Source organism: Astyanax mexicanus, chromosome 7 (genome assembly GCF_023375975.1).
Source record: "Astyanax mexicanus isolate ESR-SI-001 chromosome 7, AstMex3_surface, whole genome shotgun sequence".
Classification (NCBI taxonomy): Eukaryota; Metazoa; Chordata; class Actinopteri; order Characiformes; family Acestrorhamphidae; genus Astyanax; species Astyanax mexicanus.
This window is the reverse complement of record NC_064414.1, coordinates 1,726,320-1,744,057: the sequence shown is the minus strand read 5'-3', so window position 1 is coordinate 1,744,057 and position 17,738 is coordinate 1,726,320. Positions and strand designations below refer to the sequence as shown.

Below are 17,738 nucleotides of genomic sequence, written 5' to 3'. Positions count from 1 at the left end.
CTTTATTGTTGTAAACTTACTAAAACCTACTAAAAGTTTTTTTATTGATTTATTTATTGCTTCTGGGCAACATTATGTACTGTAGATCACGTTTGTTAGAACCATCACATCATGTCACGTAAAGAGTCACCATCAATGTAAAGTTCTGCCACTATGATCGCAACATCGTTGGTTTGAATGGTTCGAATCCTGGTCATGCAGCTTGCCATCAAGCAGCTGCCGGAGCCCTGAGAGAGCACAATTGGTTTTGCTCTCTCTCTGGGTGGGTACAGTACAGTAGATGGCGCTCTCTATTTCCCCTCATCACTTCTAGGGTGATGTGGATCAGCACAAGGCTGCGTCTGTGAGCTGTTGTATCGGAACTGAGTTTTCGAAAGAAAAAAAATAGACCAAAAGTGGTGTATAAATATAATTAATGCCATTAAGGGTTAATATTGCCTCTACTTATAATATTGTCCACAGTATATGAATTGATTTACTGCACACATACTTTTTGTTGCCCTAATATCACTGAACAAAAACATGTTTTATGTTGTTAAGAGCCTTTACAGCAGAACTTCCCAAGGGTTTATTGTATATTCTTCATTGTAAATGGATAAGGTTAAAGCATTATGCTATTTTTCCTCATGTTTCCCTATTATTTATCTTGTGAGGCATCTGTCCTGCCTTTTGGGGCTTTGAGACTTCTGCAGGGATTTCAAAGAAATAATCTGGCAGAGCTAAGCCACCCTCCACAGTATCTTTATACTTCAGTGCGCAGTACACACGGGAGGCCTGATACACTGTCCACAACTTAAAGAACGGATAAGAAAAGGCAAACTGCTCTGAGTTTCAAAATCGCACATAAAAACAGACATTTTTACAAAGTCTTAAATACGCAAAGGTCCGAATATTGATCCAGAGTCCCTAGAAAGTGGGATCTGTCGGTTCTAAGTAACAGTTTTTCTTTATTTAAACACAATAAGAAAATACTTTTATCTTTAAGCTTGAGTTGTACACTGATATATACGAAACGTCAGCAGGGACAGCAGTACAGAAACTGGCTTGGGGACGCCCACACTTGTATATGGTGAGGCTGAACACTGGCCAGTGTGCTCATGGCAAGGCTGAGTGAATTATAGGAGTTTTAGTGAGGTTTGATAGTGAGTGCAGATGGAGGATACATTTAATTTCGGAAGGAAATACATAATAGAAGGCTAATATTACCATACACAGTGGACAATACAGTTACGACGCATCAATAGCAAGAGCAACAGTGGCCCGTCGGGTATCAAATGATTTCACATGTGATTCCACATTCATTTATACTGCATTTATAACGTCAAATCTTACTAGATGCTTATCTTACCTTGTCTTTTCCATCAGTTAACATTACAATTACAATTTTGATTTTACAAAAGTTTTATGTTTTTTGGATACACTGCGGGTTAGCACCTGAACATCCCTTTCAGACAGCTTCCTCTTACAGCGTCCACAGTTAATCCTGTTGGATGTGGTTGGTGCTTCTTGGTGGTATCTCGCTGACATTACCCTGGATACCGTGGCTCTTGATGCATCACAAAGACTTGCTGTCTTGGTCACAGATGCTGCAGCAAGACGTGCACCAACAATTTGTCCTCTTTTGAACTCTGGTATGTCTCCCATAATGTTGTGTGCATTGCAATATTTAGAGCAGAACTGTGCTCTTACCCTGCTAATTGAACCTTTACACTCTACCAGGCTCCAATTTAGCCATGAAACCTAAAATCCCACACTAAAATGATGACAGGTGTTTCAGTTTCATTCTCCAACCCCTGTATATTTAAATACTGCATATACCAATATGTACCTTGTATTTTTTTTTATACGCAATCCTCTAGACTAAAGGCTTCTTATGCTATAATTGTTAGCCTGTCAAAAGAACTGATTTCCTCTTAGCAGAAGCTCCGTCAGTGTCAGATCCCGCACTTTCTCAAAAGCCATCAGAATTCTTTATCTGTCGACTCGCTGTCCTTCAGTCCATTAAAGATGATTGATCGCGGCAGCCGAAACTCCCTTCCAGCTGGTGTCATCTCCGCTTTCTTGTAAAATTGTGAGGAACTTGAAAAATTATCTAGTCGCTGTCAACTTCAGTGGAGTTTTTATTTTTTTGATGGGAAAACGGGGCGGCGAAGATTGAGAAATGGTTCTCTCGACTTTAAAAAGAAGGAACTTGTGTCCGCGACTCGGCGGCGGCTAATTGGAGTAGTTTGTTTGTTTTGAGGTTCTTCCAGAGGCGACTCGCGCTCGTTTAGCGTCTCATTGGCTGATGGGTGATTGAAAGAGAGTGTCGTGAAACACGGAGCTTCAGACTCTTCGGTCTGTTTCGGTTCTGACCCGGAGATTCTGTCAGTTCGGGTTATTATACTGCTGATTTCCACTCGCTTTCAGTTCACTCTGCTGGCCTCTGCAGTGATCTGAGTGATCCACAGTAAAGCTGAAGTGTGAAATATGTTTATTTATTATCAGAGTTTCGTGTGGAAAGTGCAAAATCTAGATATCTAGTAGAGTTTGACTGAATGTGGTCCGGATCCACGATAAAAGTGGCTAAATCTGCATTTATACAGCAGGTAAAAGTTCCACAAATCCCAAATTTATTTAGTCATATGTGACACAGACTGAAAAAAAAAAATATGAGTAGAATTTACTTAGTTTCGAAACTTTCTGCATTTGCTTTTTTAAAGTAAATTTAATTTCAGATAAATTTAAGTAACTTCAACTCAGTTTCAAGACTTAAATAGAGTTACACAGAGTAAATAAGTGAACTGAACTTCAGTCAATCCTTTCTTTTAGTAAACTTTACTTCATTTCTGCATACAATATTACCTAATTACAATTACTTCATTTATACAATATTACCTAATTACAATTACTTCATTTATACAATATTACCTAATTACAATTACTTCATTTATACAATATTACCTAATTACAATTACTTCATTTATACAATATTACCTAATTACAATTACTTACTTTATACAATATTACCTAATTACAATTACTTCATTTATACAATATTACCTAATTACAATTACTTCATTTATACAATATTACCTAATTACAATTACTTCATTTATACAATATTACCTAATTACAATTACTTACTTTATACAATATTACCTAATTACAATTACTTCATTTATACAATATTACCTAATTACAATTACTTACTTTATACAATATTACCTAATTACAATTACTTCATTTATACAATATTACCTAATTACAATTACTTCATTTATACAATATTACCTAATTACAATTACTTCATTTATACAATATTACCTAATTACAATTACTTCATTTATACAATATTACCTAATTACAATTACTTCATTTATACAATATTACCTAATTACAATTACTTCATTTATACAATATTACCTAATTACAATTACTTACTTTATACAATATTACCTAATTATAATTACTTCATTTATACAATATTACCTAATTACAATTACTTCATTTATACAATATTACCTAATTACAATTACTTACTTTATACAATATTATTATATATAATTTTAGTAAAAACACACATTAAAATATTTACAAATATTGTATGCAGTAATTAAGTAAAGTTTACTAAAAGAAAGGATTGACTGAAGTTCAGTTCACTTATTTACTCTGTGTAACTCTATTTAAGTCTTGAAACCGAGTTGAAGTTACTTAAATTTATCTGAAATTAAATTTACTTAAAAAAAGCAAATGCAAAAAGTTACCAAACTTTTTTAAAAGTAAATTTTACTCCTCATTTTTTTGTGAGTGTTTGTCAGGTAGAAAGATAGTGTAAACAGCCAATTTTACATGTAGTGTAAACTTTAAAAGGGCAAAAATGTGGAATTTTGACCAGGAAATGTGAAAGATCTCTCTGTGTGCGGACACCTTTCCAGGTTGTGTAATCGTTTGGTATCGAGGATCTTTGAGGCCGTCAGGCTTCGTCAAACTCTGTGTGAGTGTGTGAGACGTCCTGCAGTTTGCCCAGGTGAAATTAAAAACCTCGGGAGGTAGAGGGGGCGGAGGGACGTCAGTTGTAGTGAGACAGGAAGCAGAAATGTTCTCTGCATGAGCTGCTTTTAAAAGAACAGAGTGAATGTGCAGATTTGTGAATCAGCAGGGGTTGGAGGCTTTGAAGATTTGAAGTTCGAGCCCAGAGAGAGGAGGAGGGAGAGGCTTCCTGGATCAGAACCCCGGCTAGACGGGTCAGAGATAAGGACGTCATGTTCTGATGTCATTTTCCTCGGTTCTCTAAATGTCTAAATGCCTTAAATACTCAATATTTTATATAATTGTCCTTAATTTTATCTGATTATCATGGTTGTGCAACAGTTTTCTCTGATTTTATCTTCATCTTTTTATTCTTTTTGAGTAACTATATAGCTGCAGTATAAATGTTTATCGCAGTAATTGATTGGCAACACCTGAGCAACCACCTGGCAATCCCATGGCAACCAGTTCACACTCACTAAGCATCTTGTCAAAATTTGAAATACCATAGAAATCATGTTGCCACACTCAGCCATGTACTGTATCCTTTTAGCATCATTTTAGCAACTAATAGCAACCCCCTGGGAGAGCTTAGTAACCAAGCAGCAACACCATAGCATCCACCAACCTGAGATACTCAGGTTATAAACAACTACTAAGCAATACCGTAGCAAACACCTGGGGTACCATATACGACACCAAAAAAACACTTCAACATCACTTGGCAGTGTTAATGCAACCACGTGGGATACCATAGCCACCATGGCAACACAATAGCAACTGTCTGAAATTTTCCAACACACTCTACCATCATCTACCATTTGGCAACATCAGGAATAACTTATCAGCCACTTGCTGCAGCAACACATCTTGAATTCCTTAGAAACTACCAAGCAACACCATAGCAACCATCAAACAAATACAATTCAATTCAAAACCCTTTAGCTGTGCAACTGTTCTGCAGTTTCTTGAGGAAATGCACTTTTCTAGTTTCACGTGGCACGAGCTTGGCGTCCAAATGAATTTTAAACTTGTCAAATAGAAGTATATCATAAACATGATATATACCTACATACATACATAAAAACATATTTTCCATAAACAATGGAAAATAACGAATAATAATAACTGTTATCACACTAGTGCAACCTGCAGTAGGTGACTAAAGTGAGCAATTTGTGAATTACCTTCCCGATTTTTTTTAAATCCTGCATTTTTCTCTGTTTTCTCTCACAGTGGACGGCTGCATACACCGAGCGGCGGGCCACTTCCTGTACGAGGAGTGCCACTCACTGCACGGCTGCGACACGGGCAAAGCCAAGATCACCTGCGGCTATGATCTGCCTGCCAAATGTAAGTACCCAGCTGTCAGGCTTATTTACTCAAGGAAGCGATTCCAGCGTTCGCCTGGCCAAGTTGCCGTCAAGCTCCTCCACTCCTTACCCTGTACGCCGTGTCACCTTCCTGCGGCGTCGCATCCAGCCAATCGCAGCCAATCGCAGCTGATCCTGGCTGATCCTGGCTGATCGTCCAGAAACGTTTTATCAGATTAATGAGTGACTCTTCAGGCCTGTAACGTCTGAATCTGAGTCATTTTTTTCCCGCTTCCTGATGCTTTCGGTGCGAACGTGCCTGATTAATGGAGTCGTATTATTAGGAGGATGATTATTATGATGGCTTGCTGTTGTGTGACTGGCTGAAGGGGCCATCTGTAGTCAAACAAAGACATTAAGGGAACTATTAGCTTGTAATTTGATTGATATTTCATCCTTGATTTATTCCATTAGCTAATGGCGTTCTCCAGCGCGGCTGAATGATGAGGACTGTCACTCCGGTAATGGTGGAAGGAGGGCACAACATGGTTGCATTGTTTGGTTTTGGGGTGTAAAACAACCTTCAGCAGGGCAGGAACTAACGTGACGTATGGAGCCGCTGAAGGAGTCGTCACGGGACCTTCTGCACTTAGCACTTCACGCTCTAATTAGCCTCAGACTGTTTCCAGACCAGTTTCCAGTGTTGGACTTTGTATAGGGTGAAATCTGCCACCTGTTGCACTTGTTGACCTTTTTTTGCTTTGAGTCGTTTGGGCTCGAGGTGCACCAGAACTGCACTCATCATTAAAGAAATGGTTGCAAAAATGATTGAAAAATTGATGCAAAAACCTGCAAAACTTTTGGAAAAATCCATATTCTGCTGCTTATAATCCTCCACATTTCCACATCACATATGCAGCATGACTTTAAGGTGAACACCAAAAAAGAACTGAGAAATACAAATGCATTGAAGGTGAAGGTGGTCTTTTAAAAAACTTTAGTTTTTTGTGAGTTTTTGTGTAAAGTTGCGTAGCTGGTAGCGCTGCTAGTTTTTAAACCCTATTAATGTTTCGTTTACTGCTCTTGTTCTTCATTGAGTTAAAGCGATGCTGGTCTTAGGAAAAAACGTGCAGTTTTGTGTCAGGTTTTGGTGCTAGCCAAAACAATGCATTTTTTTTTTTTTGCAGTTTTCTAAACTGAACCGTCACACACATATGTTTATTAAAAAATTAAATATTATCCACCATACAATTTTATTGTATCATTGCAATGTTTCATGTACTGTTTTTTTTATATGAAAAAAGGTATATATATTCTATTATATATTCTGTGTAGGTCTACAGTATATATGTATTGGGCCCATCTGAGTAATATTTCTACAATATTACTGAAATTTAAATAAAAAAAATAGTTAAAACACACATTTAAATATTTACATAATCTTAAAATGTCTTAAAAAGTCTCACTGTTTCAACACAGGGATGGCATGTAATACATTCTTTTGTATTTGTATAAGTTAAAAAAATTGTAATTAGGTAATATTGTATAAATGAAGTAATTGTAATTAGGTAATATTGTATAAAGTAAGTAATTGTAATTAGGTAATATTGTATAAAGTAAGTAATTGTAATTAGGTAATATTGTATAAATGAAGTAATTGTAATTAGGTAATATTGTATAAATGAAGTAATTGTAATTAGGTAATATTGTATGCAGAAATGAAGTAAAGTTTACTAAAAGAAAGGATTGACTGAAGTTCAGTTTTCACTTAGTTATTCTATGTAACTCTATTTAAGTCTTGAAGCCGAGTTGAAGTTACTTAAATTTACATGAAATTAAATAAAAAAAAAAAAAGCAAATGCAGAAAGTTGCAAAACTTTTTTTTTTTTTAAATAAATTTTACTCATAATTTTTTTCAGTGTAGTTGGATTTTTAGTAGGGGGGAAAAATCAATTAAAATCGAAAATCAAATTTTTCTTTCTTTTCGGCCAGCTCTAGTTTGAATGCATTCATGTGTTACACCAGTCAGATCCTTTCTTTCTCGCCTCTCCAGCTTTGAGTATATATATATATTTTTTTATTTTCTGGTGTTTTTTGGTGTTAGTCAGCAGCACAGATCCAATAAGACTGGTTTGTAAATTCCCTGCCGTCTTGGTCTCATATTAATGAGTCCCAGCACTTGAATGGAACGTAACATTAGCCAGAAAACCTGGAGGCGATCCTTCCGACAGCGATGCCTGAGCTCTGGGTTTATAGACAAATCGAGATTCCTCAGTGTCTGTGTGATGTCTTTCATTAGAGAATAGCGCACGTCCTCGGCGAGCGCGCGCTCCCAGATTGGTGTCCAGGCCCTAAGGAGTTTCATCTGCTCTTCCAAGAAAAGCTGTTTTTATTTCTCCTCTTTTTTCTTCTGCTGTCATTGTTCCTGCGTTATTGCTTTCATTGCTGGTGGACCATTATTCTTGAACATTTCCCTGCCAGAAGTAGCTTTGTAGCCTCTCTCTTTCTCTCTTTTTCTCTCTCTCTCTCTCTCTCTCTCTCTCTTTCTCTTTTGTGTTAAGCGTTTACTCTCTGCGGTGACTAATTCCATCCTACACAGCCATGCTGAGGCTGTCTGTCTGTTTATTCCTCCGTCTCAGTGAGCGAGCGAGGGAGCGAGCCTGTTACACAAGCCTGTATAGATCATTACTGTGCTGCGGCTGCATTATAGCCATGTAGCTAATGTGCTGAAATAATATATGAATTATTATATGATTATTAACACCAGATTATTATATCCTGCACTGCAGTTCTTTATTTTCATACCTAGATTACATACAGTACGAGCCATGACTGATATTTACATTGTAGATTCTCACTGAAGCATCAAAACTATGAATGAACACATGTGGAGTTTTATGTACTTAACAAAAAAAGGAATAATAAATAAAAAAAAACATGTTTTATATTCTAGTTTCTTCAAAATAGCCCCCTTTGCTCTGATTACTGCTTTGCACACTCTTGGCATCATTCTCTCAATGAGCTTCTTCAAGAGGTGGCCACCTGAAATGAAAAGTTTTCCAACAGTCTTGAAGGAAGGAAGGAGTTCCCAGAGGTGTTTATTAGCACTTGTTGCTCCTTTGCCTTCTTCACTCTGTGCTCCAGCTCACCCCAAACCATCTGGATTGGGTTCAGGTCCGGTCACTGTTGAGGCCAGGTCACACTTCACTTATAGAGCACTTATAATGCTCTATAAGACATTACAAGTGAGGCATAGTAAAATTTACTTCACGTTTAAGATGCATATGAAAACTCACTTCACTTAAAGTCAGTAATGACTGTATGTATATAAGGCTTTATAATGTGTTGCACACTTTTATAAAAGCCTAATTTGAGAAATCATAGCTGCATATTATAATGCATTATACCGAAATATACGAAATCTGTGTTATATAGTGCATTATAACACTACATTGTACAATGTTCTTATGAACAGATATTATAAGGCTTTATACACCGTTTCTTTATAAAACAGAGGCCTACGTCACAGACTGGAGCCTGAGTAAAGTGGTGGGAGATCTAAGTTCGGGTCGGGTCAGTGTGCATTGCTATTTCAGGGGCGCAGCTACCTGGACACCTGGTTTATTCTGTTTATTGTTGAAATAAAAGTTTTCATACAGGTATATGCAATCAGGCATGCACTATGGGTTTGTGCACTGCTGCATGTCCATGTGTGTAAAACATGTGATATGAGGGTGTACAGGTGTTGGGAATGCGTCTGTGTTGACAATTTACCTGCAATTCACAAGATAGCAATGAACGTCTGACTGTTGGCGTATAAAGACCTATAAAGACCTTATAGTTTATAATGTGTTATGCATGTCGCTGTAAGTTCTTATGAGCAATTATAACAGCCTTATTACAGTCATTGTAAGGTATCATGCATGTCATATAATGCATTATGAATGCATTTCTAAGGGTTTATAGCAAACTCAAAATTCCCACAGGTGCCTAACACTTTTGCACAGTGCTGTAAATTGACCAATAACCGTGTTATAAAGGATGAGCGACTGTATATCTGTCTATAACAGCTACAATAAGAGCATCAGTGTAATGAGAGAGCGAGAGAACAGGAGGATACAGCGTGCAGCAGCTCATCGCTAAAGCAGGGCTGTCTATTGTTGCCATGGTTATTGGCGCTACATGATGCATATTAAACGGCACGTTTATCATCCCGTAGATTCGTCTGATGAGACATGCTCACGTTTGTGTTTACATTCCGGCGACATCTGTGGACGGCAGATTATGTTGTGCCGCCTCGCGGGCCGGGCAGCGCCACGCGTCCCGAACAGATGGCACGTTTACCGTTTACGTCCCTGGCAAAGTCTCAGATTCCCGGCTCTGGGTTTTATTCAGGGACGTGGCAGATTCACCAGGACATTAAATCTCTCTCTCTCTCTCTCTCTTCAGCTCCCTGGGTCGATCTATAGATGAGCTGACCGTGTGTCTTTGCTATCAGAACAACAGGAAAAGTATTAGAGCTTAGATCAGGCCCCAAAAATCTGACCCGACCCGGCCCGAGCCCGTCGTGCACATTTTGCCCGAACCCGACCCAAAGCGCTCTTGCTCTCTCACTCTCTCTCTCCCTTTTACTCTTGCTCTCTCGCTATCTCCTCTCTGCCTCTCTCTCTTTCTCTCTCTCTCACCCTCTCTCTATTTTACTCTTTCTATTTTATTACATTTCCTTTTCTCTTTCTTTTTACTCTTCCTAACTCTCTTTAACTCTTGCTCTCTCTCTCTCTCTCTCTCTTTTACTCTTGCTCTCTCTCTTTTACCCTTGCTCTCTCTCTCTCTCTATTTTACTCTTGCTATCTTACAATATCTCTTTTTCTCTCTCTCTCACTCTCTCTCTCTCTTTTACTTTTGCTCTCTCTGTCACTCTTTCTTTTACTCTTGCTGTCTCTCTCTCGCTCTCTCTCTCTTTTACTTTTGCTCTCTCCCTCACCCTCTCTCTATTTTACTCTTGACATCTTACTATATCTTTTTTTCTCTCTATCTTTCTCTCTCACTCTCTCTTACTCTTGCTGTCTTTCTCTCTCTCTCTCGCTCTTTTACTTTTGCTCTCTCTCTCTCTCCCTCTCTCTATTTTACTCTTGATATCTTACTATATCTCTTTTTCTCTCTCTCTCACCCTCTGTCTTTTACCCTTGCTCTCTCTCTCTCTCTCTCTCTCTTGCAAAAGTAAATGGAAATCTAATAAAAAAGTAAATATAAATCTTGCAAATTTCAACAGTTTCTGTATGGATAATCATACATTAAAACCAGATTTTTTTTTTTTACTTTTTACTTTTATTTATGAACTTTTAGCGTAATTAAATCTCCCAGATAGCACCCATCGGCTTGTCTAAACAGTTTTCTACGTGTGGTTTCTGTAGTGTGGAATGTTCTTAGGGGAAACTGCAGTTCAGGGGAAGTGTGGAAGTCAAACGACTTCAATGTTTGGCAATACTTACTGAGGAATCCATTACCCAAAACCAGAACAGCGCTTTACAGAACAACCCTATTCATTCTTTTCAATTCCATTCAGAGAGAAGAATATTCCACATTTATTTTTTAATTTTTGAGGATCAATACGGACGACTCTATTTGAGCCTTGCCCTTTATTGTGCTTCACCTCCTCTTCAGTGTTAATATCTCATTAACCACAATTAAAAAGCCCCTTTTTATCTTTCTCAGAAAAACCCAAAGTATCGTAAAGTCTGTTCAATGAGAATTTTTTTAAAAAGCTTTAAAAAAAGCAGTTTAAGATGAGATGAGTTCAGAGAGCTGCTCATCAACCCTCATTCTTCAAAAGCCGCGGGACGTCGAGGCATTACGTCCCGTCAAGGTCAGCAGGTTGATTTCCCTTTAGCTAATGTGGGCCCGTAAAGCACGAGGGCGACCCCAAAGAACAATGGCGACAGCGGGAATAAAACGTTTCCTCATGTTTCAAGCTGAGCCTCGGAAAGGCCCCGGGGACGGGAACCCGAGGAAAGTGCTGGAGAGTAATGATGTAAAATCACATAATTCTTCTTCTTTCTTTTTTTTTTCCTTTCCTAAAACAGAGCTCCTTTCGCACAAAAAAAAATAAAAAGGAATGGAAGCTGACATCTCCCCTGAACTCCTCCGTTGTTCGGCCAAAAGACGAGAAAATTGGTGCGCGATTACTTTTAAGCGAGATTTTTATTATTTTTTTTACCCTTCAAAAATGTGAGTGCCAAATTGGACGTCCCGGTAAGAGGCTGTCACATGTGGTGCGTATTACTAAAACACCCCGGGATAGTTCGTAAATGACAGTGATTACCTGCCTACCGCAGAGTAACCACATCACCGCGTCACACCGTCAATTACTCTATTAAACACTTTAACTTCAGCGTGAATCTCTGCTGTACGCCAAACACACAGGGTCCTGTATGTGGGAGTACACTGGATTTTATGACATCACAAAAAATTACAAGTTAGATCACATTTTGTAAGTCGCTTTGGACAAAAGCGTCTGCCAAATGTAATGTAATGTAATGTAATGTAATGTAATTTAACTTTTTTTTGTTTATTGGAATAAGATGAGCAGTTTGTTTGTTTGTTTGTTTGTTTGTTTGTTTGTGTTCGTGAACGGACTTTAAGTTGGCTTGGAAGAGTGTGATAATAAAACTGAAATGTGGTCGCTACGTTTTTTAAGTAGTTTGCAGGCAGTTGCTATGGAAAGTGGCGTGGTATGTTTGGTTTGAAATGTGTGCGGTGTGCAGTGTAGGGTCTGTTAGGTGGTTGCTAATGTGTTGCAGTGGTGCTTGTGGTGGTTGCTATGCTGTTGCTAAGCAGTTGCTAAGATGTTGCTTTACTACCGCTGGTGGTTACTAAGTGGTTGCTAGGTGGTTGCTGAGGTGTTGCTATGGTGTCCATGGTGGTTGCTAAGGTGTGGCTAAGCAGTTGTTAGTTGGTCGGTAAGGTATTGCTAGGTGTTGCTGTGGTATCACATACATAGAGAGTATTATTAGTATTAAAAAGCAGCAAAAAGAAATAAAAGACAAAATTACACCAAAATAGAACATGTATAAGGGAGGAAAACAGACTATTAAATATTTTTAAAAATATTGTTTATAAAAAAAATTATATTAACTGACCAAATATAAATGGTTTAATGGTTGGAAACCCCTATATACGAAATAAAGGAAGTGCAAGGTTAAACCAAACTGGATAATTTTTTATATTTAACTGTAGCAAATATATATAACATATAATATATTATATTATCTAATACAGCTCGGTGCAAGCTGTAAATATCTCATTCTAACAAACCCCGAAGCAGTAGGTTGCAATGATATGAGAATTTTATGGTAATATAGTTGTTTTAAAAAAATATATATATATTTTTTTATCACAGTATATTCTGAGTAAACCAGCATGTTTCATATAAAATAATGACTATATAAATGAAGTATACCAATTTGTTTGAGCAGCTTCGATTTGACCAGCGTAAGGGTTTGTTTTATTTTGGGTTTTTTTTGGGTTTATTTGGGTTTTTTGTGTTAAGAATCAGTTTGACCAGCTTTTAATCCACCTTCACCATCAAAACCAGCTCAGACCATCTGAAACCAGTTACCAGCAGAAACTGGTCTAGAGCTGGATCTGTGCAGTCAGTCTAAAACAGAGCTCTTCACACTTACTCACTTATTCATGCAGAAATATCTCAGGAAAATCCATGTATGGACTTTATGTGCTGGAAACAGTGTTGCTATAGCGATTCTATAAGATAAAAAGGAAAATTGAGTTTTCCATAAAATAAAATGGACCTTTAATTATTAAAGTGTGTAAGAAGAGCGTAAATGTTTAATGCTGCATATATTAGCAGTCACTGCTCTATAGTTAAATATAGTGTATTGCAATATAGTTTCTAGTGTTTTGGACAAAAATAAAGCTGCATGTGTGATTAATAATTAACTGGTATTATAGTAATATTTGATTGGGCAGCAGTTAAATATATATATATATTTATATTTTCAAAATTTACAATACAATTAAGATTAATTAAGAAAAAAACATGAACAAAACTAGAAAACAGAATCTTTAAAATTAAAATATTTAAGATACAGTTTGGAATATTATAAGACTTTATATATAAATTTATAAAAATATATATTGATTGCAAAAACAGAAAATATTTTCAACATTTTAACTTTTTAACAGCCACGAATTGAAGAACATTTCAAGATAGATTTAGTTTAAAAAAAATAAAAAACAGACTAAAAATGAAATAAAACTAGTAATAACATAATAACACCAAGCAACTATGCAATATTTATTACAGAATCAGTTTCTCTGAATCAGTTTCTCTGATTTTGCTATTTATAGGTTTATGTTTGAGTAAAATGAACATTGTTGTTTTATTCTATAAACTACAGACAACATTTCTCCCAAATTCCAAATAAAAATATTTAAGTCATTTAGAGCATTTATTTACAGAAAATGAGAAATGACTGAAATAACAAAAAAGATGCAGAACTTTCAGACCTCAAATAATGCAAAGAAAACAAGTTCATATTCATAAAGTAGTTTTAAGAGTTCAGAAATCAATATTTGGTGGAATAACCCTGTTTTTTAATCACATGCACATTTCCATGCATCTTGGCATCATCTTCTTCTCCTCCACCAGTCTTACACACTGCTTTTGGATAACTTTATGCTGCTTTACTCCTGGTGTAAAAATTCAAGCAGTTCAGTTTGGTGGTTTGATGGTTTGTGATCATCCATCTTCCTCTTGATTATATTCCAGAGGTTTTTAATTTGGTAAAATCAAAGAAACTCATCGTTTTTAGGTGTTTTCTTATATTTTATCAGAGCTGTATATATTGTAGTGGATTTGCTGTGTAATGATCTGAGTGTTACAGTGACTCAGGGGGTTCAGGCCCACTCACTCTCTGTGTGAGTTTAACCCCTCAGGCCAGAAACTCGGCCGCCGAGCGACAGAATAATCCAGATAGAAGAGCCAGGTGAGGAGAATGTAAAAGAGAAAGAGAGAGAGAGAGAGAGATATTCCTCTGTCTCTCGCCCGCTCATCCCTCACTCCTCTTCAGGGCTGCTGGCGGCTTCTTCTTGACTTTTTATTTATTTATTTGTTAAATACGCCTCTGCATAAACAGAGCTCGGTATCTGGAGCGCCTCAGAGCATTAATAGTTAAAGCTAGAAAACGATGAGGTCCCTGAGGAAGAGTATTTTTTACTATATATAAATGCATTTATAAAGCTTCATAAACCATTCATAATGCTTTATAACACTTGACATAAGATTATAAATGTTTATAATCTTAAACATTTGCTGTTCTTATAACATTATTGGAGAGATACCAGTGCTGTTTTAGTCATAAATGTACCTCAGCAGTGCTGTTTTAGTCATAAATCTATCTCAGCAGTGCTGTTTTAGTCACAAATTTACTTCAGCAGTGCTGTTTTAGTGATAGACTTACCTCAGCAGTGCTGTTTTGGTCATAAATGTACCTCAGCAGTGCTGATTTAGTCATGGATTTACCTTAGAAGTGCTATTCTAATCATATACTTACATCAGCAGTGCTATTTTAATCATAAATTTACCTCAGCAGTGCTATTCTAATCATATATTTGCCTCAAAAGTGTTCTGATAGCAATAAATGCTGCTCTGTTTTAGTCATAAATGTACCTCAGCAGTGCTGTTTTAATCATAAAAGTACCGCGGCAGTTCTATCATAGCTAACCAACTCCAACCCTACTAGATCGTAGTTTGTAAAAGGGTAGTAAATTGAATAACGAGATAATGAGATGTTTTACATACTGTGTTATACAGGGGTGGTCTTTTGTTTTCTTTCCTGTCAGGTGGTCCTCCTCACCGGCACAACGTGCCAGCTGTGCCTCGACCATCCCATTACATTCCCACTCAAAACGCTCAACGCCCATTACTGCAGGAGTAAACTTCCCACCTTTCTGTTCTCCTCGCGTGAAATGAGCTAAATTACACCAAAAAAAACTTTTTTAAATGATCCGGATCATAGAAACTTTCACAGCTACAGGTGTAAAAACACCCCCAGATAAATTGCATCAAGGAGGCGTGTCTTCCAGTCAACGATCTCTTGAAATAAGCCTGTTTAAAATCTGTTTTAGTTCATTTCTTAATCTTATCCATCACTAATTTCCCACCTTTCTGTTCTCCCCACTGGAAATGAGCTCTTTTTGCACATTTTGCCTTAAAAAAAACAATTCACTCTACTCTCCTCCAGCTTTGCCAGATTTCAGACTTCTTGGGGGGCGTCGGCTGACCCGGCAGTTTAAGGCGAGGCCGAGCCGGCCCCTGCAGATGTTGTATTTCTAACAGAGGCTTATTAGAGCGTGTCAGAGGCCGAGGGTGATGGATGGATAGAAGCGATTTAAGAGAGTGGTGGCCGAGGCCAAAACAAACCGCTGAGTCTGAGAGGAGAATGCCAGCCTGTTCGGCCGGGGATGACCTTCACCCTGTCCGGCCAGAGGTCACAGACATCAGGGGGAGATTATAAAACTCTCTCTGATGGCTCTTTTACTCTAAAGGTTTATACGCTGAGCTTGGTTTTTCAAACAGGAATAAAACACAAAGTGAAGAGGGGTCAGGAGTTATAGGTATAAGATTTACTTTATATCCTACAGTATCTTATAATGAATGGCTGAAGGACAGCAGTGTAAGAGCAAGAGAAACTGATACAGGCTTGTTTATGTGCCTCTCCAGCATATATACAGCTTTTATTGTGTACTGTACGCTTATTGTGCACCAAGAAATTCATAGATGGAATAGAAGGAGGCTTTATTCGAAAACTGTACATGTGTAGATTTTCTGTATAAGTGTTGCGTTCAGGTTGAGACATTTTCGGGAAACCCTTGCTGTGTGCAAACCAGCAAGTGTCGCCTGGCCTGGGCTTCCAGGGCTTTAGCCCCGCATTATTTTCCAGTAACCCCGAATCATTTCTCTCGGCTCAGCTGTTTTATTAATGATGAGACAGACCACTGAGCACTGTGTGAATGGGAAATCTAACGCTAATCACGGAGCCGGTTCAAGGATAAAGTTCCGCCTTTCAGGAGAAACAGCCAATCAGCTTGCTCGTTTTGTGGATCGCGGTGGGCTAGTAGGAAACCCCTGATGTACCTGATCAGCCAATAACTATTTAATTTTCAAATTGTTTTTATTAATTCAGGATTGCAGGATATACAGTACAGGCCAAAAGTTTGGACACACCTTCTCTTTTTCAATGCGTTTTCTTTTTTTTTTCATGACTATTTACATTGTAGAAGCATCAAAACTATGAATGAACACATGTGGAGTTTTATGTACTTAACAAAAAAAGGTGAACTGAAAAAAACATGTTTTATATTCTAGTTTCTTCAAAATAGCCCCCTTTGCTCTGATTACTGATTTGCACACTCTTGCCATCATTCTCTCAATGAGCTTCAAGAGGTGGCCACCTGAAATGAAAAGTTTTCCAACAGTCTTGAAGGAAGGAAGGAGTTCCCAGAGGTGTTTATTAGCACTTGTTGCTCCTTTGTCTTCTTCACTCTGTGCTCCAGCTCACCCCAAACCATCTGGATTGGGTTCAGGTCCGGTGACTGTGGAGGTTCAGCTCATTTTTTGTTAAGTACATAAAACTCCACATGTGTTCATTCATAGTTTTGATGCTTCAGTGAAAATCTGAGTGAGAAAAAGAGGTGTGTCCAAACTTTTGGCCTGTACTGTATGTATTTTTGTACCTATGTTTTTTTTTTTCTACCCGTAAATATTATATAGATTATAAACATTTTCATCAACTAAATAACTCAAGCATTTGTGATTCAGAAGAATCATGCAGGAAATGTAATGTTTCCTCTCTCTCTCTTTCTTACTCTCGCTTTTACTCCCTCTTCTCTCTCTCTCTCTCTCTTTCTCTCTCTCTGAGTTACATTTAAGATGTGCAGAGATAGGCTTGGGTGGCCAATAGCATGCAATACTCGAGCAAGTTAAGATCAAACTTGCTATCATTTTTTCTTTTTAATCTCTCCCAGCACTTCAGATACGCCTCGTCTTCAATATGAACACTTTACAAAAAGACTCATTATCTCCAATTCCCAAACAAGTCTGTGTTAATCTAATCCATTTCCCCTTTAAAGTCTCTAAATGATTAGAGGATAGATGCTCTCAGTCTTCTCCCTGCAGCAGAACATTCATTACCTCCTTCCTCTCTTTTTCTTTTAAAGCAAAAAAGTTTTTTATTTTTTTTTTTTAATGCTCTCAAAACGTCCTTTAAAGTGATCACGGACCAAAAAACTGGGTGATAGATAAGATTGGGCAATTCATTTGGAAAAAAAAAAGAAAAGAAAATGTAAAGAGCCCTATAAAAAAGGCTTTAAGAGGCTGATTTTGGGTAGTGCACC

At 37.5% G+C, this 17,738-nt stretch overlaps 1 protein-coding gene across 3 annotated transcripts in view; it reads left to right on the top strand.

Moving 5' to 3' along the window:
• macrod2 (mono-ADP ribosylhydrolase 2) overlaps positions 1–17,738 on the top strand; it is an 836,537-nt gene that overhangs the window by 321,373 nt on the left and 497,426 nt on the right. For all 3 annotated transcript variants that reach the window (XM_022685268.2, XM_022685265.2, XM_022685267.2), the window contains exon 5: positions 5,248–5,364. In XM_022685268.2, the coding sequence (XP_022540989.2) occupies positions 5,248–5,364 (117 nt within the window). The remainder of the gene's footprint in view (positions 1–5,247; positions 5,365–17,738) is intronic.